General features: G+C 50.3%; 7 protein-coding genes across 7 annotated transcripts; 3 read left to right on the top strand and 4 right to left on the bottom strand.

Annotated features, from left to right (window-relative positions):
* Window positions 1-602: 602 nt before the first annotated feature.
* ANOM_010776 (putative 2-dehydropantoate 2-reductase) lies at window positions 603-3,526 on the top strand (the record flags this gene model as incomplete). Its single annotated transcript, XM_015556032.1, has 6 exons — window positions 603-954; window positions 1,093-1,224; window positions 1,282-1,322; window positions 1,401-1,830; window positions 1,889-1,911; window positions 1,980-3,526. Coding segments are annotated over 6 exons (2,298 nt in total), but the record flags the coding sequence as incomplete, so codon positions are not given.
* Window positions 3,527-4,782: 1,256 nt separating this feature from the next.
* Window positions 4,783-5,097, top strand: ANOM_010775 (DASH complex subunit HSK3 family protein; the record flags this gene model as incomplete). Its single annotated transcript, XM_015556031.1, has 1 exon — window positions 4,783-5,097. One exon carries the CDS (start codon window positions 4,783-4,785, stop codon window positions 5,095-5,097), a length of 315 nt encoding a protein of 104 aa, XP_015401445.1.
* Window positions 5,098-5,154: 57 nt separating this feature from the next.
* ANOM_010774 (histidine phosphatase family protein) lies at window positions 5,155-6,288 on the bottom strand (the record flags this gene model as incomplete). The annotated part of the gene is made up of 4 exons (XM_015556030.1): window positions 5,155-5,353; window positions 5,401-5,613; window positions 5,734-5,997; window positions 6,113-6,288. 4 exons carry the CDS (start codon window positions 6,286-6,288, stop codon window positions 5,287-5,289), a joined length of 720 nt encoding a protein of 239 aa, XP_015401444.1. The 3' UTR covers window positions 5,155-5,286.
* A 699-nt stretch (window positions 6,289-6,987) lies between these two features.
* Window positions 6,988-8,909, bottom strand: ANOM_010773 (cystathionine gamma-synthase; the record flags this gene model as incomplete). The annotated part of the gene is made up of 5 exons (XM_015556029.1): window positions 6,988-7,536; window positions 7,613-7,937; window positions 7,998-8,609; window positions 8,663-8,757; window positions 8,793-8,909. 5 exons carry the CDS (start codon window positions 8,907-8,909, stop codon window positions 6,988-6,990), a joined length of 1,698 nt encoding a protein of 565 aa, XP_015401450.1.
* A 1,501-nt stretch (window positions 8,910-10,410) lies between these two features.
* On the top strand, window positions 10,411-12,318 carry trm44 (tRNA (uracil) methyltransferase; the record flags this gene model as incomplete). The annotated part of the gene is made up of 1 exon (XM_015556028.1): window positions 10,411-12,318. The coding sequence occupies one exon, from the start codon at window positions 10,411-10,413 to the stop codon at window positions 12,316-12,318; it is 1,908 nt and encodes a 635-aa protein (XP_015401449.1).
* Window positions 12,319-12,955: 637 nt separating this feature from the next.
* ANOM_010771 (CorA family magnesium transporter) lies at window positions 12,956-14,840 on the bottom strand (the record flags this gene model as incomplete). Its single annotated transcript, XM_015556027.1, has 3 exons — window positions 12,956-13,514; window positions 13,578-14,206; window positions 14,280-14,840. The coding sequence occupies 3 exons, from the start codon at window positions 14,838-14,840 to the stop codon at window positions 12,956-12,958; spliced, it is 1,749 nt and encodes a 582-aa protein (XP_015401448.1).
* A 433-nt stretch (window positions 14,841-15,273) lies between these two features.
* On the bottom strand, window positions 15,274-15,639 carry ANOM_010770 (uncharacterized protein; the record flags this gene model as incomplete). The annotated part of the gene is made up of 2 exons (XM_015556026.1): window positions 15,274-15,305; window positions 15,359-15,639. Coding segments are annotated over 2 exons (276 nt in total), but the record flags the coding sequence as incomplete, so codon positions are not given.
* Window positions 15,640-15,694: the final 55 nt, after the last annotated feature.

Raw genomic sequence — 15,694 nt, 5'->3', positions numbered from 1 at the left:
TTCCTTTTCTTTTTCTTTTCTTTTTCGAACTTATCTTTCCCATTTCCGATACTAACGGAATTAATAGAAGAATTGACTTCGGTGTGTGTGTACGGGAATCAGCATTTTTTGAGTTTTATTTTAATTGTGTTTTATTATTTTATTATTTTGCTATTTCCTTATCATTCATTCCTCAAATCTATTTTATTTTTATTTTTATTTTTGTTTCTTTCATAGTACGGAAACTGTTTTCGCTATTCTCCCCCTCTCCGTTGACAGTCATTTCGTCTCCCCTGCACTCCGTTTCCGGTTCGAGCCCTGGCGGGGGATCCACGACCGTTAAGACCTGGTCATTGTAAAGAAAACTAAGAGTAAAAAAATTAGAAGGAAAATACGAAAAGAGAGTAAGGAAAAAAAAAAAGAGATAACTTTACAGATTCTGCTCCATAGGCTTACTTTCGGGCTGCCTTTCCGCCCAAAGCTGGCACATCTGCTTTCCAGCAACTCTCCATCGACTTCTACTACTACTACTACTTACTACTCCTACTATTCTCCATCCGTCTCCTCTCGCGTCTTCCTCTTTTTCCCTTTTCCCTTCCCTCATCCCCTTTCACTATACTGTCTTGTCTTTCTCTCCTTCTCTCCCTACGATTAATTCCTCCTTTCGTTTGGTCCCTTTCCTCAATCCCTTCACCCATTTTTAATCGTCCTGTGTGACTCCCCTTACTTTCGTTTTCTTTGGTCCTTTTCATAATCCGTTGTTTTAATCATCGCGAAATCGCCCTGGCTTCGGTCGTGATATTGCGTTCGTCCATCCCGTGGTAGGCAGCGTCAATCGCGCCTCCAGTCGTTGTTCTGGAGTTTCGTCTACCAGTTACACTCCATCGCCTTTTCTTCGACGTGGACCAGCGGGAGCTTCCTTCCATTTTTGATCGCTAATTATGGCTCCTCCGCCGCGCTTGCGCATTTTATCAGGTTTGTACTCGCTCTGACCCGGCAAGACCGTTCCAATTTGCTTTTTTGACGCCAAATTTCCTGTCGTTCCCTAAATCGGCCCTTATTGCAACCCAAATCAGCTTCCAAAGTACCCAGGATGGGCCGTCATCTAACTAGACTCTGTTTAGTCGGCAGCAATGCTATCTCGGCCTTCCTCTCGTGGAGACTTCAGGCGACGACCTCCTGCGATGTGACACTAGTGTGGAAATCGGGCTACGAGGCAGTATCTCAATATGGAGTATCCTTCAAGTATGTCGCTCGTCAATTTTGATTCCTGGAGCGATTCGTTGATCAACGGTGATTTAGGTCGAAAGCTTTCGGCAATGAGCGCTTTAAGCCTCGCCATGGTGAGTCGGATCGTTGTTCCCCGCTACGTACGGCCTGTATCCTTTGTTCAGACACTAAATGTGAGTGCTTCTATACAGTTGTCCGCACACCCGAAGATGCCGCATCTCGCGAGAATGCATTTGACTACGTCATTCTGTGCGTCAAGGCACTGCCAGATGTCTACGACCTGGCTTCAGTCATCGAGTCCGTCGTCACCCCTCAACATACGTGCATTCTCGTGAACACAACGAACACATTGGGAATAGAATCGCACCTGGAGCAGCGGTTTCCGACAAACGTCGTCCTTTCGCTTGTGTCAGGGGTGGAGATCTCTCAGATTGGTGCCAGCGAGTTCGAGCATCTAAACTCATCCGAGATCTGGGTTGGTGCTACAAATAAGCAAACCAGCATTCCGTCCACGATTCAAAACGATATGGCCGCTGCGCTCGCGATGACACTGGCTTCTGGCCAAGTCGACTGCAAAGTATCAGAAAACATCAGACAAGAACAATTCGATCGTATGATAGGGTGAGTCGCGAGAGAAGGCTGCTTTTCCGACGGAGTCTGACTAACTGTGGTGCTACAGCCCTATTGCTTTCTACCCTACTAGTGTAATGTTTGAAACCTCCAACCACACACAACTTCTCGAGAAGGTCGCGTACGCCAACTTGTCTCAGACATCATTGAGGAGCTCCTCGAGCTTGCGCGGGCAAACGGGTGCTCTTTTCCGAATGACTTCGCGAAGAAGACGATTGAAATGATGACCGCCAATGGTGCACCAAGTACGATGTATCAGGACTTCCAGGCCCGCCGTCCGATGGAAATAGAGACATATCTCGGGTCTCCAATCAAATTGGCGACTGAATCAGGTGTCCGTATCCCTCGGATTGAGACCCTCTACGCAGTGCTTCACCATGTCAATGCCACGAATCTGAGTAAGCCCCGGACTAACGAATCTCCTCCACCTGTGCTGGCTCAACCGCCACCTCGGATGTCTTCGGCACCGCCGAGAGGACCGATGAATGGTCCTATGCGTGGAGGCAGGGCTCCTTCTGGGATGATGCCTAGACGTGGGCCCCCTCACCCGGGAATGTCAAGACCCCCGAGCGCACAGCCGCAAGCAGCCAGAATGCCTCCTCGTGATGCTTCATTGGAAGGTCTCGAGGAGTTCAGCCACCTCGTCATGTACGATGATGCTGCTTCGGCCGCAGCTGCTGCAGAGAATGGCGTACCACTTCAGAACGGCACGAACGGCTATTCGGATATGCCGCCCGGGCCTCCATCATCCGCAGCTGACTTGGCTTTAAGGGAACGAGAATTGGCGATCCGACAGCGTGAATTGCAGATCAGAGAACAGGAGATGGGTATGCGTCGAGGCCCTCGGCGACCACCTCCACCCCCGAGATCAACATTTGACGAAGAGGACGAGGATGACTATTTTGATCCCATGGACACTCTGCCGATTCCATCGATCGATCCGGACCAAGTGGACATGCTGAGTATCACATCGAGGCGGACGAAGAAGTCAGCCCTGAATGCCAGCCAGCTCCGTAAGAACCCGGAAATCACCTTAAATAATGGCGGCGGCGGCGGCGGCAGCAGGCCTGGGTCGTCCTTCAGCCGATACTTCGGGGGACGAAAACGTACCAGCGATCGGATCATGCAGGAAATCCCTGGCCTTCACGATTCTCTCATGGACAATCCTATGATGGCGTACTCATCGAATCGATATGGAGCGGTCGACCGAAACCAAATGCAGGCAGGGTCGCGTGCTAATTCGCTGACGGCCAGTCGAATGGGTGACTATCCACCACATCCTTACCCAACCAGTAGGAGGAATAGCCAGTCTCCGGCGACTCCCCCCTACGGTCCGCCTGGCCCTCGAATGGGCCGACCAGGCACCTCCCAAGATCCAAGCCTAGGCCCACCGAACGGCCCTCGCGGCGGCCAACCTTCGCCGCCCGGACAAATGCGGGCACCAGTTCCCAGACATCCGCCTGGACAAGGTAATGCGGTAGGTCCGCAGCAAATTGAGCAACAATATGGGGTGAGCAACCCGTCTTTAGCCAAGGGCACTCCCAAGCATAGAAGTCTGACCGGAAGTGCGAGCGCCAGCGCGGAGAGTGGTGATAGTGGCGCCAGTGCGAATCTTGATTCGGAAACCTCAGCCCATAGCAGCCAAATCAGCTTGAATGCTCAGCAAGCTGCGACGCCCGTTCGTTGACCGACGCCGCCCGCCGTCCTCCGTCCCCCTTTCATAAAAGCTGAGCTTTAGAACCCTGTTCTATACGTCCTCATCTGGTTACTTCGCGTTCCATTCTTTTCCCCTCCTTGGCTGGACAACGCGGGCCTGGGGGTCCCCTTTGGCTTTGTACAAGAATTTCTTCTAATAAGATGCTTGGCAAAGGGGGGTGGGGGCGGAGTCAAGACCTTATATTCTCGTTCAGTTCATTACATATACGCCGTGGGACATACGGGACATCTTCTCGTTTTACGCAACTGCTTTGGAGTGGTCGGGCGCGTGTTGCATGTGGTCATTTGCTTTCACTTTACTTTCCTTTTTCTTCGAGCACTCTATTTTAATGAAGGCGAGCACACAGCTCGATCCGACAAGTATGATTTGACTTCCTTGCAATTATACCACAAACATTCATCTCCAGTCACCCGCGACTATCTCATTTCCTTTTTCCTTTTCTTTTTTCCTTCCTTTTTTCTCTTCCTGCATGAAAGAATGTTGTACACTACCTTGAGTGGGCGCCTCATTTCGTTGTATCTCCTACAGTATCATCTCCACTGTTTTGTGACATGCATGCCCTCCTTTGACACATTTCCTTTTTCTGTTTTTCTCATTTCCTTTGCCTCCTTTCCTCCCTTGTCCTCAGCCATTCTGTCTGCTTTTGTTATGGGCTCAGGTGTGGAACATCCTAGGAGCCCCGAAATCTCTACGTTCATGGTCTGGTTTCTGGCGCATAAAAAGAGCAGGAGTCTGATTTATTCGGTTGATTGAGTGATCTGAGTTGGCAGGGTTCGTGTTCTTGCAAGATATTGACGAGAGAGCTGAGCTGAGGTCTCGACACGGACGCTATCATTCGATTAGAACCATGTCATTGACAATAAACGAGACTTGAAGTTCGCATGATACATAGACGGTGATCCTACCATGTCACGACGAGAGTGTTTTGAATGACCAAACGTTTGCATAACAGAGAGAAGAAGACTGCCTAATGTATAGTCGATTGTATGGTGTTGTATATGCACAACCAAAAATGATATAGATTAATTGTTCAGTTCATGATTGGGGGTTTGTTTCTGGTGCCTCCACGTGACCGACATGGATTTAATCCCTAAAGCGACGCCCCACCGAGTGTAAACAAACTTGAGCCATTTTCACATCGTTCAGACTCCAACAGCCTTCGCGCACGAAGTTTACCAACGAACACATACAAGCATTCGGCGAACGAACTAAGATCTTGAGCAATCATGCCACCTTCTCACCACTACAGCCAATCTCAAGCCCTCCCCCGCCACTCCATGCTCCCTCCGTCTTCGACCGCCGCCGGTCCTTCATCGATGTCCGCCGCTAAGACTCGGCAGTATGCAAACCTGCAGGCTCAGTTGGAGCAGCTGAACGCCAACCTGGCTGACACGCAAAACCTGCTTCGTATGACTTCCGTGCAGGCAGAGGATATGCGGTTCTTGGGCGGTTATGTTGGAGCTTTATTTATGGGTTCGGCCAAGGTGTTGGGAGAGGAGGGTGTCAAGGGTAATGCCGACAAGAAGGAGAGTGAATCGTGATCGACCAGTACTTTGGTTTAGTGGGATATATGTGTGAGTTTTATCTTTTTGGTTATCGAACGTCATTTATCTCGTCCCCGTCTATCTACATATCCATCCATCCGATTTCCGCCTCTATTCTAACTACTGATTGATAAGTTATCCTGGGGTTGTCCAACAAACAGAACACCGATAGATATACCGCGCCCATTAGTTCTCGACCACAAAACCTCCTCCGAGGATAATTGCCGGTTCCTCGATATTATGATGTTCGTAGCTGGGACGGTTAGCGCAGCTCGTGGCACCACGGCCGGTCTCTCTCACCTCAGTGTGCCCACACCTCCAGCTTCCAGAATCAGCGCGGTCTCGGTCAACGGCTTCCCGGTCCAGCGCATGGCGAACGCCCGCAGGATATGGCCGTGTGCGACAATCAGGACGTCTCCTTGCTGGCTTTCGCTGTCGAAACAAGGACCGTGGAACTTCTTCCTGATATCGGCGATTAGGGCATCAAGACGGCGGACGACGTCTTCGGGGGATCTAGAGTCAGTCAGCAATGATGTACATACATACATACATACAAACAAAACAGCGATCATCCTCTCGCAACTCATAAAAGAAATCTAAGAAAAGGGGGGGGGGAGGGAAAGCAAAACTTACTCTCCACCAGGACATCCATCCCGCCAAATATCCCACGGCTCCTCCCCATTCTCCTTCCTCATCTCCCTAATCTGCTTACTCGTCAACCCCTCATAATCCCCATAATCCCACTCCCTCACAGCCTCCGTAATCTCCACCTTGGCCTCCGTCCGAATCGGCTCCTCATCCTCGGTCCTCCGCGCCTCATTCCAGGGTAATCTCTCCCGGCATCCGATCTCAAGTAACTCCAGCGTCCGCTGCGCCCGCGCCCGCGGCGAGACATACCTAAAAAAAACCCCCCATTAGCTCACTCAACTCCAACCAACCAACCAACCAACCAACCAACACGAAAAACAACAAAGACAACAGAAATAGAAGGAAAGGAGAAGGGAAAACAAACACATGAACCAATTTCCGCGGCGCAATCAACCGATCATTGCCCACCAGTGCTTTGCCCGTCGCCTTGACCCGTTTCTCTCCGTTGGCTGTCAGCGCCAGATCAGTGGTGCCTGTGTGTCGGCCATTGAGGGACCATTCCGTTTCGCCGTGTCGGATTATGAAGCATCTTGGGGGCATTTTCTCTTTCTTTCTTTCTTTCTTTCTTTCTTTCTTTCCTTCCTTGCTTTCTTTCTTTGTTTGTTTGTTTTCAAGGGAGGGGTGTTGGGATAAGGTGGTGTAGGTAGGGGTATGTGACTTTTTCTTGTAGGGGGATGATGATGATGTAGGGGTATGATGATGTACTAAGGTAGGGATTGTATTTAGGTTGCTGGAAGATAGATAGCTAGGGCTTTAAAAATGGTGGGGGTCATTGCGTCATGGGGGGTTGATCAATAGTAGCTGGGTGGGGCGCGCTTTTGCTTGGTGTTGTTTTGGTAAGCATTTGTAGAGCTTTCTGTGGGGGGTGGTTTTTTACTTTTTATTTTTATGTAAGAAGAGTAGATGGGGGGGTACTTGCTGTATATTGTGTGTGTATGTACATTTTCTGTCTGTGGAGATTGAGGCTATGTAGGATGCTTGTGTTATTCAAGGAAGGAAGGAACAGTGTGCATAGTTTTCTGGGGTTGGTTTGTGAGACAGGAACAAGGTATTTGGGGCGTCGAGTCTGCTATTACATAAAAGGAGAAGCATTGGTTAGTTATAAGTCTTCTGATTTGGATGTAGATTGTAGGTTTGTATATCAGTAAAGCATGCAGTTATGGATTTGATGCTGCTGGATGGGATGTGGACAATTAATTGACGTAGCTAGCAATTATAATAAAAAAAAAAAATCACAGATCAATTAAGATCCTTGTTCAACTCAAACTCATCCATACTCTTCAGTGCCCTCCTCGCCGTCTCCACAATCTGCCTCGAGTCCTCCAGCCCAACGCTAATCCGAATAATATGCCTCGGCACCCCGTGCTTCGCAACTTTGTCTTGATTCCAGTAATAAGCTAGCTGGACAAACGGGATAGCCAACGTGAAGTTCGTCCCAAAGCTGGACCCCTTGCAGACGTTGAAAATGTTGTAGAAGTGCTCTGCTGTGCGCGGATCATGGAAGACAACGCTCAGAACGTTGCCGTAGCCGCCGTCCTTGCGCATCACGCTCTTGTACAGGGCTGATGTCGGCGCGATGGACGGGTGGTTTACTGAGGCGATGGCCGGGTGGGCTTTGAAGAGATCGACCAGTGGAAGCGTGTTCTGATTGCATTGTTTCACGCGCCAGACGACGTTCTTGCTGTTCTGTTTGAGGGTGTTGACGTCTAGGGGGAAATAGGTGTCTCGGTTCTGGATAGGGCGGCGTGGATTTGGTCGTGATGACGGGAGTTGGGGTTTATTACAAGACTTCGTGAGAAGGTTAGTTGGGGTTTGGCGACAATGTTGAGCTGGTGTAGGTGCTATCTTACCCTCCACCGGTGACGTTTGATGCTCCGCTGAATGTCTTCGTAAGACTGGACATCATCACGTCTACATAAGGCAGCGCATCGATGTTGACATAGCCGACAACGGTGTCATCGCAGGCGACAACGAAGCCGTATTTATCTGCCAGTGCGCGAATTCGACGGAGATTTGGTGATGCCAAAGTGATGTTGCTGGGCAGTTCGCAGAATAATGCCCGGATCTGTTGGCCTGATTGCAGGAGGGCCTCCAACCGATCCAACTCTTCCTCCGTGCCGCATTTGTAGGAGAGGCATTCTGCCCATGTGCCTCGTCGAACGACGTCAACTGTCTGTGGGTATAGCCATCTATGAATTGTTTCGTTAGAATTGCTCGCGCCACAGTCCGTGAGAGATACTTACCCGTACATGGCAACCTTGTATTCTGGCGAAGCTAGAGCTTCCGACAGCGTGTATATAGCGTTCATACCGGTAGGGTATAGGAACACATCGTCAGGACTCACAGGTGGTTGTCCCGGCTGCTCAGACGTAGCAAGGCCTGCAAGGAATGATTTCACCTCTTGGGAGTTCCCAGCCGCAGCTCGCATCCATGTAAGAGACTCCGGAGTTTGGCTTCGGCATCTCTTCCGTGGAGCTGGGGTTCTGTATGCCGGAGTCGCAGAGTCGGAGTCAAGATAGCCGAGTTCTTCCAAACAGAATTCTGCATGACGTGTTGATAACCCTGAACCGGTATCCCGCCAGAATGCCATGGCCGCATTCAACAGATCAGATGGGTATAAGACCGCAGTGAAGTTGGCCCAGTGGGCACTGGCGTCACCCATATTCGACTCCAGAGGCATGACAAACCGAACTACTTCGATTGCAAACGGATTCTCAGAGGGCAATGTCTTGAGTACTGTCGCGCATTGTTGACCAGCAGCAGCAGACGAGAAGACCATGCAGGAGATTGTGATGTCGTTGATCTGGAGTCGGCGGGGAACTGCATCAGAGAGGTCGCGAATCGGCTTGTTTAGATAGAACCTTGATACTTTAGCTGACAACACTCCTATCTCGAGCGAGAACATGGGGCTTACCGAGGATAGTCCCATTCGAGTTGGTCCAGGAGCCATTTCTCTTTTCGAGAAAGTCCAATCACTGAGTCCCATGTCGGTAGAGATACGCTAACGGCCTGATTACAGTCAGTACCTGTCTATCAGGATGGACAGCGAGCTGACTTGCATGCGACTCCCCGAAGGGATAGATGTTGCCTTTACCAGGAGGGAATGCCTGTGGCGCCTGAGGAGGCATCCAAGGCTCAAGAACAGGGCCGGTATCTCCCATGGTCAAGTACGTTCGGCTTCTCAGTGGTAGTAGCAGGGATTCAAGATCAACAGAGCAAGCCAGGCATCAGCTGTAGGCTCAATTGCAGTGAGAAAGTTGATGAACGACAGCACCGGGGATAGACCCGTCTCCGCTTAAATACATTCTACCTTACCGCCAGTCGTAAGCTCCCATGGCACGTCCCTCATCCTTGCCATTGTATCAACGAGAAATTGCAATCTGTAGCCAATAATAATTGATCCGATCGCGGGGGGCAATTGCTCATCAAGAAAGTCAGTCCAGATCTAGTACTGCGGTACCCTGTAGATCCTGACTCTGTCGGTAAGATACTATACACACTTTTAGCTGGCTGGAAACCAGTATCCTCTTTTAAAATCTAGCTACAACGAATCCCAGACTGCTGGAGGCGACAAGAGCACAGAATCTGCATGACGCAATATGTCATTCACCAATGCCGGATGGCATCTGGGCCACTCCTTGTACCTCACTGTTCTAAACGAAGTGCTCGGTTGCTGGGATTATCAGTCGTGGGGCCTCATGCAGCGCTCTCTCATGCAGATCGGAAGGAGGATATCTGCCTTCCAGCGCTATTCGTGCTACTCTACTCTGTAGCGAGGTTCAATATGCCATGCTTCTGGCCCTTTAGGACGGTACCATGGTCCATAACCAATGGATGTTAGGATCACCATATGGGCCAGGACATTAGACACTTGATGACATTGAAGGTCCTCCTTCCACCAAATCTTGACAGTGGGAGCTGAACCACAAAAGCAAATTCATGCAGAAGGTATAATCATTAGGTAAATGCATTTGGAGTGTGCCAATCATTGTAACCTTGTGGAGTGTCGGAAATATCACAATTCTGAGTTGGCATGCAATGCTTCTTTCTCGTCATGGGGGCTCACTGGAATTGGCTGGCTGATTGCAAGGGCCGATGCAAGCAAGATAAACATCAGATAGCGTTTTCTCGCTAACTTTAATCTGTTATTTAATTTAAGTGCTTTAGAGAGTCAACCTGATTGCATGGACAAAGAGTGATGATATTCTGTTCACATCTATACTAACCTTTCTGTTAGAGTTCAAGCTCACCGCTTTTCTATATCACATTTCAGGTCACGGTCTTTTCCATAGTGATTCTGACTGTTTGCCATATTCCTTGCATAACTACAAAGTGACTACCATTCACCATGGAGGGTGGATAGAGAGATAGTTATGGAGTAGTTAACTAACTAGGGAGTTAATGTCTCTATATCCACTTCCATCATCGACATGACTAATCCAACTTCTAAGCGAAGGTGATGTCTCTAGCCAATCATGTCCTGATAAAGATATTCTGTAGGAACGTTGATCAAAAAAGTAAGACTATAACCACTGACGCTTGTGGTATACCAACTATTACCCAGCCTCTATTCAAACGAGTGGTCCATGAGGCGAAAACCAACAAATCGCTGCGTCTTAAATTCCAAAAGTCTATTTGTTCTACCACAAAAAACAGCACACAATGAAAAATCATAGAAATAAAACCGTCAGAGACGTGACAAAGCTCTCTGGAAAACCCTTACCCGAGACGCTTGAGCCATCGTCTATTCTGCAAAACACACCCACCGAAGAATGGGTGACATCCAAAGACTTGATAGAGGATGGACTCACGTTCAGCCCGGAGGCTATGAAAGATCTAACCATATATCTCCTGGGGAACATTAACATAAACTCCACACATCTGTTCCGAGCAGATATTCTCTACGACAGCCAAGGTGTCTTGAGTACGCCCCAGCAGAAGGAACTGTCATTTGCGCAGACGGGGAACACCAGCGTGGAAGCTACCGCGGACGCTGAAGACCGCGTAGAACCCATCGCGGCGAAAGAAGTCGCCGGGTTCAACTTAAACAGAACGGTGGTCCGGAGGCTGATTCCCAGAAACCCGAAGCTGGATCGGCCGTTAGAGCAAACCTGTCACTTCTATGAAGCGGACATAGCCCCCATCAGCGATGGTGCTACTCAGCAATCCCGGTTAAGGCGCTTCCTGGCCGTCTATACGCCGCATGTAGCGTCGAAGGAAGACATTCCTTTCTATCATCCCCTGCTTCGCTCGTTGGCCTACCTGTATGACTTTACCGACGACGCCACAGAGTCTACAGAAGCTGGATCAGGCTCCGGAGCACTATCGCTGCACTTCTTACCGTACCCAGAAGAAGCAATCCCCAACCGCCTAGAACGGACTCTACACTCCCTACTGAATACTCAGATCCGACTCGCCCGCAACACACGCCCCTCAGAAACCTCCGAAGGAGGCAACTACAACCCCAGCAAAGACAACGTAATCCCACAGCATCTAGTCCAAAACACATACTCCCGCCTCAAATTCAAGTACGCTAAAGACCTCTGTAGAGACTGGGTCGAAGACACGGAACCAACAAAGCACGTCTTCGAGGACCTGGCAATAACAGCCTTCCTCATCGAGCTATGGCGAAGCATGTACGGAGCCGTCCCCGCCGAAGAGCGAAACGAAGACGGGACCGAAAAGTACGACCCGAACTTCCCCGGCTTCGTGGACGTTGCGTGCGGGAACGGCGTGCTCGTGTACGTCCTCCTCATGGAAGGCTACCGGGGCTGGGGCTTTGACGCCCGTCGGCGCAAAACATGGAAGATCCTCCCCGAGTTCGTGCAGGCTCGACTCAAGGAGGAGATCTATATCCCGAAGCCTTTTACCGACGCGTTGGTGGAGGCGGGCGGAGTGCCTGATCTGGGCGTCGAGACGCATGCAGGCTTGTTTGAGAAGGATACATTCATTATTTCGAACCATGCTGATGAGTTGACGGTCTGGACTCCCCTTATGGCTACCCTTGCGTGTCCGGAGTCGCCGTTGCCGTTTATTGCGATTCCCTGTTGCTCGCATGCGCTTTCAGGGGCGAAGTATCGCTATCCGCCGCCTAAGGTGTCGAAGTCTGACCCTGATAAGAACTCGTCACAACATGAAGACGTTGATTCTGAACAACCGGCAACGGGCGACTTGAAGGCTCTCCGCAAGGCGAAACAAGAGGCCCAAACAGATGTGGGCTTCAACAAATCCATGTACGGCTCCCTCACCATGAAGACAATAAGCGTTGCCGAGGAAATCGGATATGATGTAGAGAAGACGCTCCTTCGGATCCCTAGTACCCGCAACATGGGCGTAATAGGCGGCCGCAAGCGAGTGACGAAGGAATGGCGTGCACGGAACCAACAACATACTTCTAGCTGCAACGGTGACGCTGTCATTGGGTCGGCTCTTGACAAAGCGATGGCAGCAGTTCAACGGGAATGCCTGCGGGATGGGGGCGTGGAAGGCGCTGCTAATATATGGGCTGAGCGGGCCAAGGGCATTCACAAAGGACAGGGAGCGGGCAACCAGCGAGGACATTTAACTTAGTCTCTATATGATACTCAGGACACATCACACTTGGCCAATTTCCTTGCCATCATTCGGACTATATATCAGCCTCTTCGTTCCGTTTTCTATCAACGGGCGAATGCCATCGTCGCATAAGCGTGCAAGCTGTAACTCTATAACTGAGCAAGAAACGCTCGGTTGCTTGCGAAGCCCGAAGCCCGAACAAGACTTCTAAGACTTCCGTCACCCTTACTGGCAATCGGTGGTGCTGCTCGAATGATGACGATAGATCTGTGGTTGTGTTAGAGGTATGGGGCAGCAGATAAGTCATAGTTTATAGTTTGTAGATTGAGTAGTGTTAATGTACATAGAGGTGAGCTTTCCCCAACGATCTAAATCTATGAACACATTATGAAATACTTGCTCCGAGAATTGCTGGAAATTCTATCAGTGAGAGAACACGTACTCTAGACACGTTAACACATTAGATCCTTGGAAGATGTTTGTGTCCAGGTGATATCAAACGAAAAGCAAGAAAACCACGCACCCAACACCCAAAAATGCGATAAATACGTCAGTTATAGAAAGTCATGGCCAATCACCAGCATCGAGTGACCGTGGCTGGCCAGAGGGAGACAAGGAGCTGGCATTGAAGATTGATAATGGTACCTATGCTTTACGCGGAGTCACCACCGGTGTTAGCAGCTGCCCCATGGGTTGCAGAATCACTGCTCTGCTTTGGTTGCGACCTAGTCGCATTCCTCAAAGCTGCTGCTCGCTGCGCAGTAGGTTCGGTGGCAGCAGATTTGGCAGCGGCCGCCGCAGCGCTGTCTTTCAAACGTCTGATTCTCTCGGCGCGACCTTCACCTGGAAGACTGCCCCAGACCGGCTCAATAGAATCCGCTCGCCAGTTGGACCGGTGTGCCGTGAGTGCGCTGTTTCGAGTGGGAAGGGAGACCATCGGTGAACCACCCACGCCGGCCTCACCCCACATTCGGACACGCTGAAGCTTGCGCAGTTTCGCTAGCCCATATACGCAGACAACTGCGGTGATCGCAAAACATATAACGGAGACTCCTCCGAATCCGAAGTCGGACTCTTCAATGAAGTTCTTCAGGTTCATACCATATAGGGCAGAGAATAGAGTTCCTGTTGCAAGTCCAAGCGTGCCGATGCTAAACTTCAGATCGAGCAGCATGAGAGAGTTGCGATTGGCGTCGAGGATAGCTTTCACACTAAGCGAAAATTAGTGAGTCTGCACATAGGTAACTCTAGGTATAAGAAGAGCGACAACGTACACTTCTTCTGTATTCCGAATGCCGGTCACCAAGTTACCGCTCTCCTGAACGATTTCGTCACAAACCTTGTGGTACGACTCTAGAAGCATTTCAACTTCTTGATGGTCGTGCTCCTGTCTTTGAACGCCCTCTGCACGCTCAGTCAAGTACATCGCCGCTAAGTCATCGTCGGCTTCCAGCAAATCATCGATTGCATCCCGCACCAGTCGAGCTTTCTGCTCAAAACTACCCAGTTTCTTAGAGTAGATCAACAGATGCCTGAGTTTATCCCTATCGATGTCCTCTTCCAAGGCCCGAAGTACGCGCACCACGGGCTCTCGAACACCATTAAACTCCTCCTCAAGACCGGTTGTGACGCTGATCAAAACAGCTTCGAGAGCGCGGAACTCGTAAGGCAGAGATTGGGCACCCTGCGATTGTTTCTGACGCAGCTTTCCTTCCAGGTCATATACAAACAGCGACTGCATATATGAATCGGTAGATCCGTAAGCATCAAAGACCAAAACCCGATCGGCCTTGATCAGGACACGAAGGTGTAGAAGGTTGATAAGGATAGCACTCGGTCGTACAAGAATGTGGGGCAAGGTCGAAGAGTCAATTTTGCGAAGGTCTCGAGGGAGGAGGCCATACTTTGTAGTCCGTTTAGCTTTGATGTTGTGCAAAGTAAAATCGCAACCGTTCAGTAGAGGGACAGTTACCAACCTTTGCGATAAGCTCACTCTTCCTGAACTCTCCATTGACCAGTGTAACATTGCCGTTGTTATCGAATTCAGTGCATCGCAATCGCAGCTCGTTGGAAGCCTTTGCCGCTAATCCACGTCCAAAATTCAAGCCCTCTGTTCCCTCATCAACCAATGCAGGACCGCCGGTGCGGTTCAGTTTGGATTCTGCGGCCGCTTTGCTACGTCTTAGATCAAATAGCCTGCGAAGTAAAGGGCGACTCTTCGTGTGTGTAGCCCGCGAAAACACGGTGATGGGAGGCGGGGATTGACCCAGCGTAGCTCGACATCGCGGCGAACCACGGCTTCTAGAAATGGTTGGAAGGTTTGTCTGTAACGTGGCGCGACATTGTAGCGGCGTAATATAGGCCCAGCTGGATGCATTTCTCAATGCAGGCATACGCGATGGCTGGTTATGAACTCGCGGCTTTCGAGAAGTTCCGCATGCCGATGTGAAGACATAGGTATTCTCTGACTGGGAGCGCAGGTATCGGAGAAGCGACGCTGAAGGAACTGCCGGTTTCAAAGGTGGCGGGGATAGCATTTCGGACTTGTCTAGATCAACAAGTCACCATCGAAATACTACCGTACTACCGTCTCGTTCTCCCTCTGTCCGATCCGCAGTATTGCTCGGCGGCTCTCTTTTTTTCCTACATGGAGTTGCGCCGCGCGGACCATCCCGGGTCAATGATGTTCCGTACTATATCTCCAACTACAACAAATATTTCTTCTACTTCTGCTTTCTTCGCAAGGGAGTCAGATATTTGCTTGTCGATCATCCCAGACTATTGCAAGACATTGCTTTTGCTACATGAAGGAGCCTTTTCAGCGGGAAAACCCCAACCGACATCTGCTGAATTGAAGAATAATGCTGAATATTGAGATGAAGAACGCTGCAATATGTAGGTATCAAACGAAACTAGACCGGTCTAACCCACAGCAACATATGAAGCAAAGATAAGAAGTAGCCACCAAGCTTACCAATCATCGTCGTCGTCCTTTTCATCATCTGTACTCTAGATTAGTACGCATCATCAATCAATAGGCAAATAATGAACCTACCGCTACCGCTAACTTTCTGCTTTCTCTTGTCTAGAGCGGCTTTAAGCGCGCCTGCCATACCACCCTGAGCAGCACCGCCCCCTGTTGAAGCTGCGGATGATTCGTTGGCAGACCCAGGAACCATCGCCGCGCTACGATCCTTCTTGTCGGTGTCTTTGACCTTCCGCAAGCCTCCGCCACCCTTGCCTCCGGATGCCCTAATGGCAGCCATAAGGTCGTCTCTCCCACCAGCAGGTGTGGGCAAAGGTGGGGCTGCTCCACCTGCAGGGGGGGAGGAGGCGGAGGAGCACCAGCTGCAGGAGGTGGTGGCGGCGGCGGAGCTCCGCCCGCTGGCGC

Source organism: Aspergillus nomiae (genome assembly GCF_001204775.2).
Source record: "Aspergillus nomiae NRRL 13137 chromosome Unknown contig00588, whole genome shotgun sequence".
Classification (NCBI taxonomy): domain Eukaryota; kingdom Fungi; phylum Ascomycota; class Eurotiomycetes; order Eurotiales; family Aspergillaceae; genus Aspergillus; species Aspergillus nomiae.
The sequence above is the reverse complement of the archived record's forward strand: the minus strand, read 5'-3'. Positions and strand labels throughout refer to the sequence as shown.